At 39.7% G+C, this 18,504-nt stretch overlaps 1 protein-coding gene across 1 annotated transcript; it reads right to left on the bottom strand.

Moving 5' to 3' along the window:
* Positions 1–3,326: 3,326 nt before the first annotated feature.
* On the bottom strand, positions 3,327–18,012 carry LOC117481703 (cell adhesion molecule 1-like). The gene is made up of 6 exons (XM_034129538.1): positions 17,825–18,012; positions 17,048–17,320; positions 15,538–15,873; positions 9,907–10,161; positions 9,331–9,486; positions 3,327–3,950 (listed from the first exon to the last, which is right to left on the bottom strand). Exons 1-6 carry the CDS (start codon positions 17,895–17,897, stop codon positions 3,778–3,780), a joined length of 1,266 nt encoding a protein of 421 aa, XP_033985429.1. The 5' UTR covers positions 17,898–18,012; the 3' UTR covers positions 3,327–3,777.
* Positions 18,013–18,504: the final 492 nt, after the last annotated feature.

The following is an 18,504-nucleotide window of genomic DNA, read 5'->3' as shown; positions in this document are numbered from 1 at the left end:
GACCACCGCCAAAACCACAGACAATAGAGCGGTGCAGTGACTTCACGTCCCTCCGCCCCACACACATTAAAGCAACACGGATACACGCTAGGCTAACGCGTTAGCAACGGTTAGCCGCGGCTAATTTAGCATTGATAATTTCATTAAAATACATATTTAACATCCGTATTTTCTCATGCAACTCACCAAGGGTATCATATAAGAGGCAATGCTCTTGGGGAAAAGTAGAAAAAGTCGGTCAATCTAAGTGAAAAGTTGTTAAAATAACTACAATTAAAATCTATAGAGCTAATGCTGCTGAGTCATTATCCCAAAAGGATAAACAGCCATCTCACTTCCTGTTAGACAGCAGACACGGGGCGGGTCTAAACTTTGATTGGCTTAGCCCTTGCTTTACAACCACTTTAGATGGACAGGGGATTTATCTAATCACACTCATTTAAATGTTTTCATGAAGAATGTCTAAATCATTTTGTCCTAAATTGCATATTGTGTATCTATATTGTTTCTATTTTAGTTTCAAATAATTTATATTATTTGTGTATGTAGTGCTAAGCATTAAAATAAAGTTGACATTTTAGTCAATGTTATTTCTCAGTGTCTTAGTAACCGGGGGTTACTAAACATGAAAATTGCTATATATGGGTCGAAAATAGTAAAAAGCTACATTTTGAAGTCATGTCATAATTACTTCTTTCACACCATGTTACAGCATGGACCAGCATGAAGTCCATGCTGTTCCATGCTGGTATGCCGGTTTTTGCGCCGGCAGACCAGCATAATGACCAGCTTCACCAGCAAAGACCAAGCATGGGCCAGCATGGACCAGCATGAAGTCCATGCTGGTCCATGCTGGTCCAAGATGGTCCATGCTGGTCCATGCTGGTTTTGCGCCGGCAGACCAGCATAACGACAGCTTCACCATCAAAGACCAGCATGGACCAGCATGAATTCCATGCTGGTCCATGCTGGTTTTTTCAGCAGGGAAGTCACTTCTACTGGTGAAACTAACCAAGTGAATTCACTTCTACTGGTGTAATGAAACTAACCTATCAGACTCCAAACACCACAGTTACTACAGGTTTCTGACCCGATGTCTCATCCTGAACAGGCTCTGGGTGTCCACGTGCGGACTGGTCACGTCTTCATCGTCCGACACGTACACGTGATCCCAGGCCGCTGTAATCGATCCCTGCTCCGGTGCTCATCTTCCGGCTCTTTCTGCTGTTTCCTCCACAGGTTTTCACTTTCTGTTCACGGTGAAGTAGAGGTTTAGCTGGGACGTTACACCGACATGGCGGCAGCAAATAGGACAGAAATCAATAGTTTTTAAATCCTCTTAGTGAGGCGAGCCGGTTACAGAGATCCCCTCTTATCCAATCAATCACGTCATGACGTCAGCGTGTCGGAGGGTTATTTATTGAAGAAGAAATTTACTCCACATTTTGACTTAGAGTTACAAAAATATGGCACCTAATTACAAAAGAATAAGAAGGCAATTAAAACCAAATGGGTATTTGATAAATAGTTTTACTTGAAATGTTTTTTGTTTCACTATTTTCTTGATTCTTAATATCTCTTTCTTTATTTCTTTGTAATTGTTTTTATTATTATTTTGTATTATAATGTGTACCTGATTTCCCCCCTGATTTCAATGTGTGTGTACTGTATATAATGTTTGATCTTATTTCTTGAATAAAAAAAAAATATATATATATACATTTATATACATAGTGGAAGAAGTACTCAGATTTTTTCTTGAGTAAAAGTAGCAATACTCAATTGTAAAAAATACTCAAGTAAAAGTCCTGCAATCAACATCTTACTCAAATAAAACTTCAAAAGTATTGGCTTCAAAATATACTTAATGTTCCAAAAGTACTTATTGTGCGCAATGTCTCATTTTACAATCATATATAGATACACATGTACAGGTTTTTTTCAAATACAAATGCACAGACAGCAACTATAAACATTTGGCCCATAAAAACACATATTCACAAAACATGCATTAATGAGGATGTGTCACAGCAGAGGGACTCCCATCCCATGTTTTGTCTATTTGCCATAGGTTTCACTTTCGACATCCAGTTGTTTGTGCGTTGACAGGCTCCAGGATCAAGTTAATGACACACAAACGACAAAAAAGCTTGCAACATAAACATGGAAGCACAGGCCAGGATGCACAGATTTTTCCTCTGGAAGTGGTTGGGAAGTGATCACACTGTAAACATTCCCACAATATTCAATGATAGTTTGCAAAAATAGAAAATCTGTCATTAGGTTCGTTGTACATAAGACTATCGGAGATACAAATGGAGCTGCTTTCTTTCCAGTCTAATATTAATGAAGGAAAATCTATTCTGTAAATCTGTAAACATATTTTTGATGTGGTTTTTATCAGCTATGCCAAGGCTTCTTGATCAGTAGTTTCTCTATCATAAATGATCAAAATAAAATGTCCTTTTCCTTTCCTTTTCTCTTCTCCACGTTTTTCCTGGTCTGAGAGGAGAGGGGTTAACTTAGGATTGGTAAAGAGTGAAAGGGAAAATTCATTCATTTACTCCACCCTAAACAAAGAATCCTGGCGTTTCCCGTAAAAGCGTTAAAGATCAGAAAGCTTCCATTGTCCTGGAGTAGTCTGGCTAACAGAGCGATGAACAATCTTATAAACAGGAAATCAATAATTAGGTTTTCCCCTAGCAGTTTTGGGGTTTACCCTACTTTCCATTTTGTCACACTGTAACACTGTGTGTTAGACTTAGTCATCATGTCAGATCAGTCCATTGGAAATCTCAAAAAAGGTTTCTGATATACTTTAGTTAACATAATGAGATAATAAAAGGCAGAGAATGTGGTGTTTTACATACTGGTGTGCTGTTTTAACCCTCCAGGTCCATGTATTTGTGAAGTAAAATGCAATAAATCATCCATTAAAGACACAGGAATACATGAGAGTCATTTATTTACATGTTAAAACAAACCATTCACTTTCTTATCAAATATCCAGTAAGCAGTTCTTTATTATACAGTTTTTGCACCCACCATAACTCGCCTCATGTGCACACACACACACACACACACACACACACACACACACACACACACACACACACACACACACACACACACACACACACACACACACACACACACCACACACACACACACACACACACACACACACACACACACACACACACACACACACACACACACACACACACACACACACACACACACACACACACACACACACTTTTTAATATGTTTTAATGGAGATATACACAGTGATAGATGTTAAGGACTAACGTTTATAATGAATACATTTCTATTTATTTTAAGATCTTTTCATACAATCATACGTATTGGGATTCGTGTGGACAAGCATAAGTTTCACTTCACTTTTTTTATTACAATTCCAACCTTGTTCATGAAGAATATATGTTTCACTGTTGTCCACGTTCATAAAATACAGTAGTCCGCTGTTCTTATTCTACATCCATGTTGTAGTCCGCTGTATAGAAAACTGTAGTTTCCCCACAGCAGACGCACATTCATGACGTCCGCTGGCGCATCATAAATACGTCGGATAGTGAAAGTGCAGTCGGATTCTCAAAGCACCGCAGTCTCTTTTCCCAAGTCCTTTTTAATTCTTCTATCCACTATCCCTTAACCCCGTGACGCTTCACACAGAGGTCAAGGAATAATGGATAGGAAAATACGATAGGAGCTGATTTTTTGACTATTCGACTGCAACCATGGTCTCCAGCAGACTTACTCAGCAGTGGGAATAGAACTGTGTGTTGTGTGTAAACGAATACGATCCCCCAGGTTGTACGCTCCCTTTTTATAGTATCTATGGTAACTGATGAATACAGTCAACCCCACAATGACAGCCAGAAGAACAGCTGCTACCACCAGACCTATGATGAGAGCGAGGTTGTCGGCTGTGGAGAGAAGGGTAGAGAAAAAAAGGAACATAGAATATAAAAGGTCAGGCCAAATACCAAAATAGTAACAATGAACTTCCTTTCTCATGTCACGTGTTAGAATACACTCTCCACTGCTGTGAGAAAGTAACACTGAGAGCGACTTTGTGGTTACTTTACAGCGACAATTATAACCCTGAAGACTTTACTTAAAACTCAACTTGAACAACCACGTTAAAGCCAGCTGACTGAGGGGAATGTGTACTTATCTTTTCAGCCTTTTGTCAGCTTTTGGGCTGCTCCAAAATGCAAAATGACAGACTGACTATCCACATTATTAATATTCAGTAACAGTTAAAACCCTGAAGACTTTACTTAAAGGGGACATATCATGCTATATTTGAACAATATATTGTAGGGCCATACCTATATAAAGTATATAAATATATATATTTTTTCAAAATACCAAACAGATCATGCATTTTAGCCATGCCTCATTTCGCTCTATTTGCTCTTTCCAGCCCTGTTTTTGCAGGGGGCTGATTCTGTGAGCTGCAGCTGACCACGCCCCCCTGCAGGAGCGTGCTTGAGATCAGCTTGCTGGGCTGTCAAAATCGAACTGAAACTCTGCCGCACGGTCCCCTCGTTCCTTGGAAGAGGCGGAGAGGTGGGTGTTTGTCATCTGCTGGTGGACTAACCGGAGAGAATTACAGTGCTTGCCTCGACGGGGAGGGATTGCATTGAATTACAGGAGCAAACGCTTGCCTCGGGGAGGGAGAAAAAGAGCCACAGCGGAGAATAAACAGAAGGGCAACCATGGCAACCATGCACAGGAAGTCTTCTTCGCTGCTTTTTGTGGCAGACTACAGCGCCACTTACAGGCCTGGCATATGTACTACAGCATCTCCAGCGCTTTCGAGCGGCAATGGCCGGCCGTGGCCCAACCCCACATTCCCCTGGTGGAGAGTTGACCACTAAGCGCACCACTTCTGTGACGTAGAAAATAATTCAAATCTGGATCAGTCTGTATCAGATCCACTGCAGCCCCTTTTTAGAGATTTGGGTATGGAGGAAAAGAGAGAGGGTTGTGTTTTCTGACACTTGGTGAGTTCCCCTGGAACACCGGGGACACATATTCATGTATAAAAGACGTACAAAAGTGCATTTTGCATGATAGGTCCCCTTTAAAACTTAACTTGAACAAACATGTCAGCTGACTGGGGAATGTCCTTAATAAATAAACGTGCAAGTCATATTATAATTATTATGATATTTGTTTTTATTATTATATATATTTTTAGTATTATTATTCTTTGTTATTTTTAGAATTATTATTTTATTAATTTTTTATTATTTTAATTATTATTTTTGTTTTTGTTAATTTTTTTATTTACAATAAAGGACTATCCACATTATTAATAGTATTATTATATTATATTATCATAATGATTCTTATTAATTTTTTATAAAAGTAATATTATCCTTATTATTAATATTATTATGTTCTTTCTTTTCTTTTCTTTTTTATTGCTGTTTATAAAATTAATTAAAGGTTAATCTGATCGTTTTATATATTGAACATGCATCAGTTTACAGGAAAAGTAAAATATATACTTATTGACAGTGAACGATTGTTATCTGTCACATATACCTATGAAGGGCGCTTCGCGATTGTCAACAGGGGGGGTGTGGTAGTGGAGTACAGAGCATCATGACCGCGGAGCGTGTGAGCGTTGTGATCAGCTGTTTTAGCGCAGGGCTGCTGTACACTACAGACCAACGTTAACAGCAGCCCTGTCTGTGCACACGGAGACCGACTCTGTCGGCCGGTGATCTAACCGCCTTCTGGAAAAGCTTCACAAGTACGTCGGTACGCAAATGCGCTTTGTGACACAAGTGACGGTACGCATTTCAGATTGTTGCCGCGCATGCGTACCTGCGTACCAGTTATGTGCACCCCTGTATATATCTATCTACGGCAGGGGTGTCCAAACTTTCACCGAGGGCCACATACAGAACAATATACGAAGGGCTGGGCCACTTATAGAGGTGAGGTATATTGCCTCGTAAGTTAAGTTATAAGTTAGCAAAATGTAGGTCAATTAGGCTTGATACATTCATATGCTTTAAGAAAAAAACATCCTACATCACAGCTCTCTATAGGGTTTCATTTATCTTGTTGGCAGCTCATTCCTTAAAACAGAAGCCTCAGATTGATTATAATAAGGGGAAATATGAAGGGTCTATTTCAAGATTGTTATGTAAATAAGTTATTGGGCTTCTCTTATCAACTAAGCTTTGTTAGAAAATGTTTTCAACATTAATTGACTGAATTCATTTTAAAAGTGGGCTCATTAACACATTAATACTACTGTGTAATATATTGTTATATATATATATTTAAGAAGTACAATATAAGAAAAGCACAAGTTTAATTTGTGGGCCATATTTCATTATACTTTCTGAATTTGCTGAGGGCCGATTCAAAATGGCCCGCAGGCCGCATTTGGCCCCCGGGCCGTAGTTTGGACACCCCTGATCTACGGTATCTATCTATTTAAAGGGATCTGGTCCATCCTACATCCAATACATTGTCAAAGCATACACTCCAGCACGTGCACTTCGCTCTGCATCTGCCAATCAGCTAGCTGCTCCCTCTCTGTGAAGTGGAACCAGGTAAACCTCAACAAAGACACGCCTCTTTGCTATCCTGGCTCCAAAATGGTGGAACGAGCTTCCCACTTATAACAGGACAGATGAGAGTCTCCATATCTTCCATCGCACACTGAAGACCCTGTTTCATTATACCTTGGTGAATAGTCCCAAAATGCTATAGCTAAATGTAAAGTAATGTAATGTAAAACAGATTTTCTTTGTAACTTCCCTTAATGTATCTTACAGCTAGTTACTTGTTACTTTAAAACCTAAGATTTAAGCATAAACAACACAAGAGTTAATGAAAGAGATTTTAACCTTCTGTGCCTCAACATGTCTGCGAATACCCCAATGTATGAAGCTTCGATGTGTCTTAAAAACAAGTGGTTAAATCTCATCATTCTTCTTTTGCATGTGATCCATTTCAGTTATAATTGTATTTGTCGGAGCAGTCATATGCAAGGTCTCTATTCTGCTGCAACTTTTACCCACATTTTCTATCGCAATTTCACCGCAGTCACAATCGCCATCTCACTTCAACTGTTGGTACTATATTTTTGCGCTTGTTTATAATAAATTGTCAAGTGAACGGAAGGAGGGGAGCCGTTTTGTTTAAGTTCCTGTGGTTTGCCCCTCTCGCCTTTTTTTTGACTTCCTAGAGCCGCTATTGATATGAGCTGCTCTAAGTTAAAGATCATGAACACTTCCATCACTGCAGAAGAGGCCAACCTTATAAAGAATGATGTTAAAGGGGCCCTATTCTGCTCATTTTAAGGTTCATATATTAGTATGTAGTGTCTCTACTGGGACATGTCTCCATGCTTTAATGTTCAAAAAGCTCTTTATTTTTCTCATACTGCCTGTGTTGCAGCACCTCTTTTCACCCTCTGTCTGAAACCAGAGCCCAGTCTGCTCTGATTGGTTAGCTGGCCGGCTCTGTTGTGATTAATTAGCACATGATAACAAGGCCCTACGTAGCTGTACGTAACAGGATGTATGATTATCAGTTCTGTTTTAGGCATATGATAGCTATGTGGTTAACATGATGATTCAGCCTCTATGGAGATAGACATATGACAAGCATGATCATTTCTGACGTGGAGCTAATCTGAACTAAACATTGAATACTGCTTTCTATTCCTCCATCTTGTGACTGTGTAACTCCCTCTCTTGTATATCAGCATGTGAAGGACACTGTTCAGGAACTAAATGCTCTGTATGTGATGACTACTTCCATTCTTGAGAGGATAATAAATACATTTATCCTGATTATTGAAGCTCAAGCCGTGTGACGAGTGATATTTTCCTAACAGTTACATAGCGATGTTTTTAGTTTACAGAAGTAAACAAAGGAGTCTAATCGAGGCGTTTCAAGGAGACGAATAGACAAAGCTATATATCACTCTACAGGAAAGGAACACTGGAGCTGTTCTCCGGGTTGGGAAGTATTCCAGCACTTCGCCCCGTTGCTGTACAATCAAACATGTGTTGATTCGCCCAGCCAACAGGCCACGGCAGCCTACCTCAATCGCCAGGAAGGACAGCCGTTTATGCTAAACCGGCTTCATGCCTAAGGCTAAGGTCATCACAAACTTTTTTAGGTCAAGAGTGATCACCCTGGCTGGCTTCTTTCCCCCTCCTCAAAGCCAGAGGAATGTTTCCTCCTCCACGGCTTTGCACGGAGGAATGTCAGTGGAAGACATTTGCACTGTTGCATCTTGGTCTTCTCCCTGTTCATTTATTCAATTTTATTTGAGGGATGTCTCCCATTCCTCTCTGACACACCCTGTGCTGAGTGTCCTGTCAGAGTGAGTGACGTCAGGGATCCAGCTGTGCGCCTCTCTCCTGCCTCGGCACACGGAGAGTGGCCTGTATTTCCCTCTTATGAGAGGGACGTCCCCCTTTTTTCCCCTGACACATTTCGTACGGAATGTCTTGTCAGAGTGAGTGATGTTGGGGACCCAGCTGTGCGCTCTTCTGCCTGTCTGCACACAGAGAGCTGCTATTCCCCCTCCTTCTGTCACTGGGCAAAGTGTGACTTTTCGTCTCTACTTTCTCACAGCGGACGGGTATGTATTATTCCCAGCCTTCGTCCTCTCATGGTAAATATTCATGTTATGATATATTCCAGGGACTGTGATGCGCCATTCGCATGGCGCAATAGGCATGGGTTATTATCTGAGCAGGTGTGTTTGTGCTTCTTGTACCGGGGAGACCCAGTGGGGCGCAGACTACATCTTGCTTCGCCCTTAACCCAATAGCGATAGCCTTAGAGGGCGAAGCCATATACGAAATAGAACTGAAGTTACCTTACTGTAACTCCAGCTTCTATGAGTATTGGCGTAGCCCTCTAAGTTCTGGGCCCCACTGGCTCCACGAATAGCTGAAGAAAAGTTGTTTTGTGTGGGAGCAGATTGTCGGGCCTCCTTCCTATTTATACCGGAAGGGAGCCCGAGGGTGGGGCCCACCTTGCGGGCGGGCGTGGACTACAAGTGTTTCAGTGCTGCGCGGGTGCGCAGGGGGATTACCCAATAGCGATAGCCTTAGAGGGCTACGCCAATACTCATAGAAGCTGGAGTTACAGTAGGTAACTTCAGTTTATTGATATCAAATGTGAACTACATATACATGGATGAAATACATTTAATTTCCCAGATATCTGGTGTGAGATGAACTCACACTAGAGCAGAGAATAAAAGCAGGAAACACATCATGAAGCTGTGGAGCCGTTTGCTGCTGGTACCTCTGTTTGGAGTTGTTGTTGTTGTTGTTGTTGTTGTTGTTGTTGTTGTTGTTGTTGTTGTCTTTGTGGTGGATGAGGTTGATGTTGTTGTTATCATTGTGGTGGATGAGGTTGATGTTGTTGTTGTCGGCAGTGTGGTTGAAGGTAACTCCAAATCTACGGACAATAGACAAAAGGACCGACATCAATGACATTTCCTCTCATGTAATCTTTGATTGGGTGTATTGTATCACCTGCAAATGGAAGATGATAAGGGCCACATGCTAAAAATGTATTTGAGAATAAAGTCAGAACATTTAAAAATGAATTTCAGATTTAAAGGCTATTGAGAAAATATCACGTGGCCCCAACCCTCTTTCCAGTTTTGGTAAAATATTGTTGTGCTTGGGTTCAAATGACTCCAATATATTAAGTTATGTTTTATTTTCAGACAGTTAATAATGTATCTATACTACAATATTCCCCATTCCTTGCCTTGATATACATGGACACACTCATTTTGTTATCACATACACTTATCACATGAGAAAGGAAAGGGAGAACCCCAAAAAGCATGATAGGGCCCCTTTAACTTACCTTGGACCGTCACGTTAAACTCAACAGTGATTGATCCTTTTTCATTGCTGACGTAACAGGTGTACAACCATTCATCTGCATGAGTTATACAGTTGATGAAGAAGACGCTGCCACTGGAGGGGGAAGGGATTCTTGACGGGGGCGTCAATGTATACGATGGTGGGGGGTTTCCCACAGAGCAGTTCAGCGTCAGAGGCAGTGGCGAGCCGTGAGCTTTATACCTATGCCCTCTGCCCCCTGCCCCCCACCCCTTCCCTCGAAAAAAGAAAAAAAAAAGAGTTATTACGTCACAGCGTATACTTCAGCGGAATATCAAAACAACGGCCCAGGGTGCAAAACGCATCAATGACAGCGACCCTCTACCACACAAAACAACACCTGTGAACCCAATTTGTGTTCTTTGACATTGAAAATGATATTGCATTGTGTTTGTTACTTTCGTTGCCGTTGTATGTCTTAAGTGTAATTTGGCATGCTTTTATTTTGAAGGCGAGTTCACGCTGTTGACAGGAAGTTGTTGTTGCTATGGAAACAAGAAAAGTTTCACAGCGGGCGGAACTTGTCATAAAGTCCGCGATAATAAAACCCACCCATTTAGAGGGAAGATATGATTGGTCAATTGTACTGTCATTTGACATTACTCTCTCGTTCAGTTACTATAGAGTGGCGAAGTCCCTCCCACTTACTTCCGGGGTATGGGACCTTATTTCGGAAAAATTATGCATTGAAGTCAATGGGGAGAGAAAACTTATCTTTCGATCCCGTTTGAATTGTGCCATGAATTACACATATGATGTTTGTCAATCTTAAAAAATCATTTCCATGTCAAAAAAGTCACAGTTTGTCGTAAAACTGTTGAAATATAAGACTATGAAAAATACGTAACTAGAAAGACTACAAATCCCAGAGTCGCGTAAGTGATGTCACAATTGTTTACCTCCACCATTCAGATACCTAAGATCAGCGCAATATAGATATAATCTATCTATATGGCGCTGGCTAAGATAAGATAACTTTAACAAGATGCCTGTGTGCTTAGTACCAGGTTGTTATTATACCAGCAATGGGTCTTGCTCGTTCTTTTGCTTCCCGTCTGATGAAACGACCAGGAGTGGCTTGATCAAGTTAGCTACCTAGCTAGTAGCTAGCACGTTAGTTAGCATTACAGCCTTGTCATTTTTATTAGCCTTAACATGAAGTAACATTAAGTAACCCAAAATGTTAAACAGTAAGAGTAGTAGTCATATTTCGTGAACCCTTTGAATAGTACTGTCACCGGTGTGATCATTCTATAATACACCATTTAATTCCGGGGGAGAAATGCTAACGCTAACGTTAGCCTCGGCGATCTTTTCTACTTCATGCTATCTGCACAAATGGTTGACATTAAACATTAAAACGATCAGGCAGTTCAGAGAGAATCAAAGGAAGGCAGGCAGGCAGCTTTGCATGACATTCTTCAGGACGTGTTTCATTGTGGTGATAGTCAATCGTTTGTTGACAAGACAGTAGTGACGGCCATCTTGGTGACGTGTGTGGTTGACCAGAGATGTAGTTCATTTAGCGTTTCACACAAACAAATGTGTTACTTCACAGTTTTACGACACATTTTTTTTTTTTTGACTTGCAAAATTATCTTTTAAATTGACAAACATCATATGTGTAATTCGTGGCACAATTCAAACGGGATCGAAAGATAATCTTTCTCTCTCCATTGACTTCAATGCATAACTTTTCCGAAATAAGGTCCCATGGGGCTCAACCGGAAGGGGAGGGACTTCGCCACTCTATAGCGGGCCCTCTGTGAATCGCAGAGAGGGCCAGACAGACAAGCTTCTTTCATGTAACCCCTACATTCAAACAGAGAATGAACAGGCAGATTCGAAGGATTTATTTAGTTGGAAATGTTATTTTAAATACAATTAAATCAAGTTTTTTTTCGGTAAAACTAATGAAAAATATAACAAAAATAATATTAAAAAAATATATATTTAAAAAATATATATATTTTTTTAATGTTTTTAAATATTATTTTTTGGAATATTTTAGGCCCTCACAGAGGGCCTAGAGGGCCCTGACGGCTCGCCACTGGTCAGAGGGTTTCCTTTTGTGATGATGATCGGAGGTGCCTCTGAGGCTTATCTGTGAGTGGATTGAGGAGGAAGAGACAGATACATTCAACATCTTTAATTAACTCAAAAAGCACAATTAAATTGACAAACAAGCACAATTAAAAATGAATTAGTTAGTAACCAAATTATCATCTAAGGCAGTGATTTGGGGGATTTTTTTTGCATAGATAATTGTTAGGAAAAATATCACTCGTCACCGGCTTGAGCTTCAATATCAGGATACATGTATTTATTATCCTTGCAAGAATGGAAGTAGTCATCACATACAGAGCATATGGGACAAAATAGTTTCCAGAACAGTGTCCTTCACATGCTGATATACAAGAGAGGGAGTTACACAGTCACAAGATGGAGGAATACCGGTTCAAAGCAGTATACAATGTTTAGTTCAGATTAGCTAAGGCCTGCGTAAGCAATAAACATGACAGTCATATGTCTATCTCCATAGAGGCTGAATCATCATGTTAATCACATAGCTATCATATGCCTAAAAAGTGTGTCCTGATGCTCTTCTAGGTAATCATACATCCGGTTACGTACACAGCTACGTAGGGCCTTTGTTATCATGTGCTACTCTGATATTGGAAGAGTACATTCAGTATTTTCCCAACAATGATTTTCCTAAGTTACTCTTTTTGTTCATCTACAGGTCGGTGTAACTTTTTGGGAGATGGAACTGGTTTGTTGTAGGTTTTTGTAATATCCATTTTCCCCAGCAGAGGGTCACCACTACCTCATTTTCTAAACATAACTTGCAGACACAGCATATAAATTCCTTTGTTTTTAGATTTTATGGAGGGCTTTGAGAAATGTAAGCTCCCCTGCAGTACACATGCATTTAGTCCCATTCAGAACACGAGGGCCCGTTCTCATGTCATCAAATGTCCCTCCTCGACTCCCCTCCTCGACTCCTATCCTCGAGACTAGTCCCGCCCACAGGAGATGCGAGCGGAGGAGCCGAGGAGGGGAACCGAGGAGAGAGGAGGGGAAGCAGCAGGCGGTTAGAGAAATGAGAACTCCTCTCCTCTGAGCGGTCATTTTAAAGAGACGTCCATTAATGATGACAGGAGGCACAGCAGCCCTCTGTCTGATGGACAGATGTGTTCATGACGACTTATATATTTACTTTTAATTCATTCACAGTGGCGGTATAATGAGACAATAACAGGCTACAGATGCGGACACACACCACACACACACACACACACACACACACACACACACACACACACACACCACACACCACACACACACACCACACACACACACACACACACACACACACACACACACACACATATATGTATATATTTATATAAATATATACAATTTCAGAATCAAACAGAGCACTCTCATAATAACGTAACACTATCAGAGACTGGATATATCCCCCCCCCCCCCTCTCTGGTCGCTACAATGAGGGAAATAAATGACGGGCCAAAAGTTTTAAATTTGGGTCATTCCAGAATTGGAGGACAATTTAGACACCAACATTTTTGAAAAATGAACCTTTCATTTTATTATTTTTTGTTAAGTATTTAGGAAAAACAGATAATAAACCATCAAAAAAAGTGATTTGCCCAGCTAAGGCATCAAATGTATATTTTCCAATGAAGAATTAACCCTGTTACTCTAATTATAGTAACAAGGTTTGCAAGTAACAGGGTTGAAAATCAATGCTAATTTTTGCTTTTACCTCAGGAATTAATGCTAGCTGCACAATGTAATGCTATTGTCAAGGAATGGACACACTTAGATATTTAACTAAAGAAAGATACATTTGAAATTAATTTGTTTTAGTCTCATAATTTGAGTAACAGGGTTGCGTTTGTATGAGTGCCACACTCCTTCAAGAGTGACAAGATTGGAAATATATTACAAATAAAAGAGAGGACTTAGTTTTGGTCTACCCATGGTAGTAGCACATGGCTTGCTGATGTCCTTGCCACTGTGTCATGCGACAAACAGTTTTTTCACTTCCTCTGCCAAGCTAAAAAGGTTTCGGTAACAGGGTTGCGCGCATGTTGAGGGACACACCTTCTGTGCAAAATTACTGTTATTTAAAATGTGTTTATGATTTAACAAATTGATTTTACCATTACAAGACACATATATCAATAGAATAATACCAAAAAAGTAAATAAAAACCCTATTTTAAATGTTATATTTGACATGCAAGTTGGTCACCAAGAAGCTGGGACAAGAGAAAAGGGCAATTTTAGGGGGTGTTCGAGAGCTATTTGATATTTTAAATAATATTTTGAAACCACTTTTTCTACAACTTTATATGCATCTGTCTCAAGACAAGTATATTTAACACAACAAGTGCATGTCTTAGCTTTTTGGGCATGGATATTAGGTTTTTTATATGGGGGACATGAAATGTCCTCCAATTCTGGAATGACCCGAGGACACCAAACCAACTGAGACCTGTCTGTCCGCTGCATCTACGCACACACTGTACCACACACACCTACACCACACACACGCACCTACAGCTCCTAAAGCATATAATCAGGCTACAGCCGTTGTGTATTTTATTATGTGAAGCACTAAAGGGTTTTAGAAAAATATCGACTTTGTTTGTAGATATCTACTAAACTAAAGCAAATAAAGAGAGTAGGCCTGTTATACTGAGTGATATGATATATATTATACACACTGCTCTGCTTTCTGCACGGACCTCACAGCTGTTCTCACTGTAAACATCGCGTCGCGATGAAAGCAGTTAATAAAATAATATCCAGGGGATGCATGCAGAGCTGTCATTGGCTGAGATAAGTCCGGCCGTGCGTCTCGACCATAGGTCTCGACTCTTTGAAATATCACTGTTGCCGGAAATGCATCCACGAAGGAGCCGTGGAGGACCGTGGAGGACCCATCAGTGTATCCTCGGTTATAGCTCCTCCAGAGAGCCTCCTCGACGCTCGATGCTCGGTCCTCGATGTGCATTTCGAGAAATGAGATGTCCTTCAACATGGCGCGCTAAAATTCATTTCCGGGTCACTACCGGAGGACCGAGGAGTCGAGGAGTCGAGGAGTCGAGGAGGGACATTTGATGACATGAGAAAGGGCCGAGGTAGAACTGCACTCAGCCCCTTGTGGCCGAAACGAGTATTACAACAACAGACATGCAAAAGTAAAATGGCAAATACTTACTTTCCTGTTTTGCAATTGGGCTTATATAATGGATCAACCAAATGTATTTGTTATCTCACTTGCCTTTCAAGGCTTCCGTAAAGAAATGTAGATCGATTAATCACTTTTATATATCCTAATATCATAACTTACGCATTTGCATCAGGGTGCTTTACAGACACCCTCTGTCCTTAGAAACGTGCAGCAATAAATCTAAAACTTGCCAATGAAACCTCCAAAACATATTAAAATGACAGCATAAACAATGCAAATAAATGTAATGATAATGTGGACATGAAAAAGAAGATTATTATAATGCATAAATAAATAAGTAGCCTAATAATAATTTAGTCGGACTCACTGTGGACAGCAGCAGTGAGTTTCTCTGACTCCACCACTGGAGGAGGCTGTGGTCCTTCAGCTCCCAGCTCCAGCTTTGCTTCACACCAGAACTCGACTCCATCATCTTCTTTAGTGGAGGTGATGTTCCAAGTGAAGACCTCACTCACTGGTGTCGGGTCGTCTTTTTTAATCTTACTGCTCTTTAGTTCACCCAGTGCCGTCTGTCCTCTGTAGAAAGTCACTCTGAGGTTTTTCACAGGAGCAACCTCCTGTACTTCACACTGCAGAGTGTACTGCTGACCCGCAAACATCCGCACATCAGGGTGAACGCTAAAGGAAACATTATCTGGAGGCTCTGTGGAGACAAACGGACACATTCAGTATCTCCATGAAAAATAATTAAAACACCTACACTATATGCAGAGCAGGAAGAAGTACTCAGATCTTGTACTTCAGTAGAAGTACCAGAGTGTAGGAATACTCTGTTACAATAAAAGTCCTGCTTTCAAAATGATACTTGAGTAAAAGTGCAAAAGTATTATCATCAAAATATAGTTAGCGACAGTAAAAGTAGTCATTGTGCAGATTGGTCCATTTCAGAATAATATATATGATATGTTTTATAATGATTGATCATTAAAGTGTTCTCAAAGCTGGTAAAGGTGCAGCTAGTTTGAATGACTTTGTATACTGCAGGGTAGCTTGTGGATTTACTCCAGGTGGAACTAAAGTCTGATTTAACACTTGATTATATTTCACATAATTCATCATCCAAATCTGTAAAGTAACTAAAAGGTGTTAAATAAATGTATAAGTACACAATTTACCTCTATGTTGTGGAGTAGAATAAAAAAATAAGGGCAGATGGTAAAGATGGAGCTCATTTTAATACGTTTTCATCACTTATTGTAAGTCATTTTACATAAAAGCATCAGCTAAAGGAAATGCATTTTTAAATAAGTGTACTGCCATGAATCCTAATTCATAATGGATCATCATTATTCATTAGATATAATATATGTTTCTGGTTTTTGTATATTTTAATACATTTAAAACATATATTTTGTATTAATAATATGAACTTGTAAAGTCAAATTTGGAGGAGTAAAAAGTACAATACAAGCATCCAAATGTACAAACTGAAGCCAAGTAAAAGTACCTCAAAAGTGTACTTAACTACACTTAACTTAATATAATAGATAGATGAACTCAGACGATTGCTAACAAACATCAGGTAGGATTTTCTGTGAAATGGCAAGATGGGTGGGAAGGGGGAGGGACGGGGTGGCATGGGAAAGGGATTCCCTATATTTTTTCTTTGTCTTTTCTTTTTCTTTTTGTATTATTGTCTATATCATTTGTATCTGTGTATATAAGTCCCTCTGTGAGGGCAACAAAAACAAAACAATAACAAGTTGGTCACAAAAAAAAGTGTACTTAACTGCAGCACTGCAGTGACTGTACTAAGTGTATTTCCCACCACTGTGTTAGATTATAGTTGATGAAAATAAACAGTTGTTGTGACTCACTGTAGACAGTTATAGGCAGGTCGCTGCAACACTGCACAAAAGTAGTGCCATTGGTATAATAGCACGATAGAGAATTGATCCACTCAGTCATTTTCTTGACCCTCCATGTAATCTCAGTTCCATTTTTTGCCAAGCATCCAACAGGGTTTTCGATACCAAATTCAGTGACAATGCATCCAGGCTGACACACGGAGCAGAGGGCGGAGGTCGGCTTCCCAAACTGCACCACCAGTCTGGATGGAGTGAACCGAGGTTTATCTGCACAGTTTTTATCTGTAACACACATTTCATAATATCGGTTTAAACATCTCAATGTGAAATTAGCTATCGGATTACACTTCTAAAGCACTCGACCCCGTCATACATCCTTATATGTACGACATGTATCTGTACTACATGGAGTAGTTTGTGTTTTGATGAATCCAAGATATTTGCATGTTCAAGTTCTAGTGTATTATACATTAAAAAGCTTACATTCAAATGCAATTAAATGCATCCCACCTGAGCCTTAAAACTATAAATATGTACCATAAATGATATAACATATAATACCAATAAAGAAAATACTAAAACAATAAGAAGACGTCACTTTTGCTTGATCAAATATAATAAGGGGGTTTTATCCATCACTACACAAGAACTAAATACTTGAAAAAACGACACAAAAAAACAGTGTGATTTTATAAAGGCAAAATATAATTATAGTTCAACATAAAAAATACAGGGAGAAGTGTGAATCCCCCAAAGAAAACAACAGATAGAAATCTCTTAACTTACCACAGGTGTGCTTATTGGAGCTGGCCAGGAACGTCATCACAGAAACAACCAAAAGAATCAAATGGAAAAACATTTTTCCTAGTTATTTTTAAGTAAGAGAAAAACCATCAGACGTCGAACATGAACCCCAAAGGCAGTCGGGAGGTGAAATGAGTCCACTCCGTCTTTTGGTTTTCTTTTGAAGTGACTCGAACAATGCTGGCAGCGCAGCCTGTTTTCACATCACACATCCTGTCTACGTTTATTTTTTCCTACTGTATTTTGAAAGTGAAAGTGAAGCATTTCAACGTTACATGTCTCCAGATTCAATACAAAAACAAAACATTTAATCTTGTACCTCTATTATCTTTTCTTTATTGCCTGTCCTGACTCTAAATAATTTACCCACAATGCCACTTCTGCTGTAACACTATAGAGGAATTCTGATTCTGATAGGAAAGAGATAACATGAATCTCATAAGAGGTTGAATTACTTCAGGGCAGTTAACTCTAGGAAAATCCAAGAAAGGACCGAAACTGAACACTTGTCAACATAAATGCTCCATTCACCTGTATTATAGCTTATAGCCAGCAGAAAACAATAAAACAAATAAAATAGTGTTTTTTAATTTTGTTTGATTATTTAAAGAGGCTCTATTTTCCTTTTTTGGTTTTCCCTTTCCTTTAGTGAGTTATATAGG

The sequence above is a fragment of the Trematomus bernacchii genome, unplaced genomic scaffold (genome assembly GCF_902827165.1).
Source record: "Trematomus bernacchii unplaced genomic scaffold, fTreBer1.1, whole genome shotgun sequence".
Classification (NCBI taxonomy): Eukaryota; Metazoa; Chordata; class Actinopteri; order Perciformes; family Nototheniidae; genus Trematomus; species Trematomus bernacchii.
This window is presented reverse-complemented; position numbering and strand designations above follow the sequence as displayed.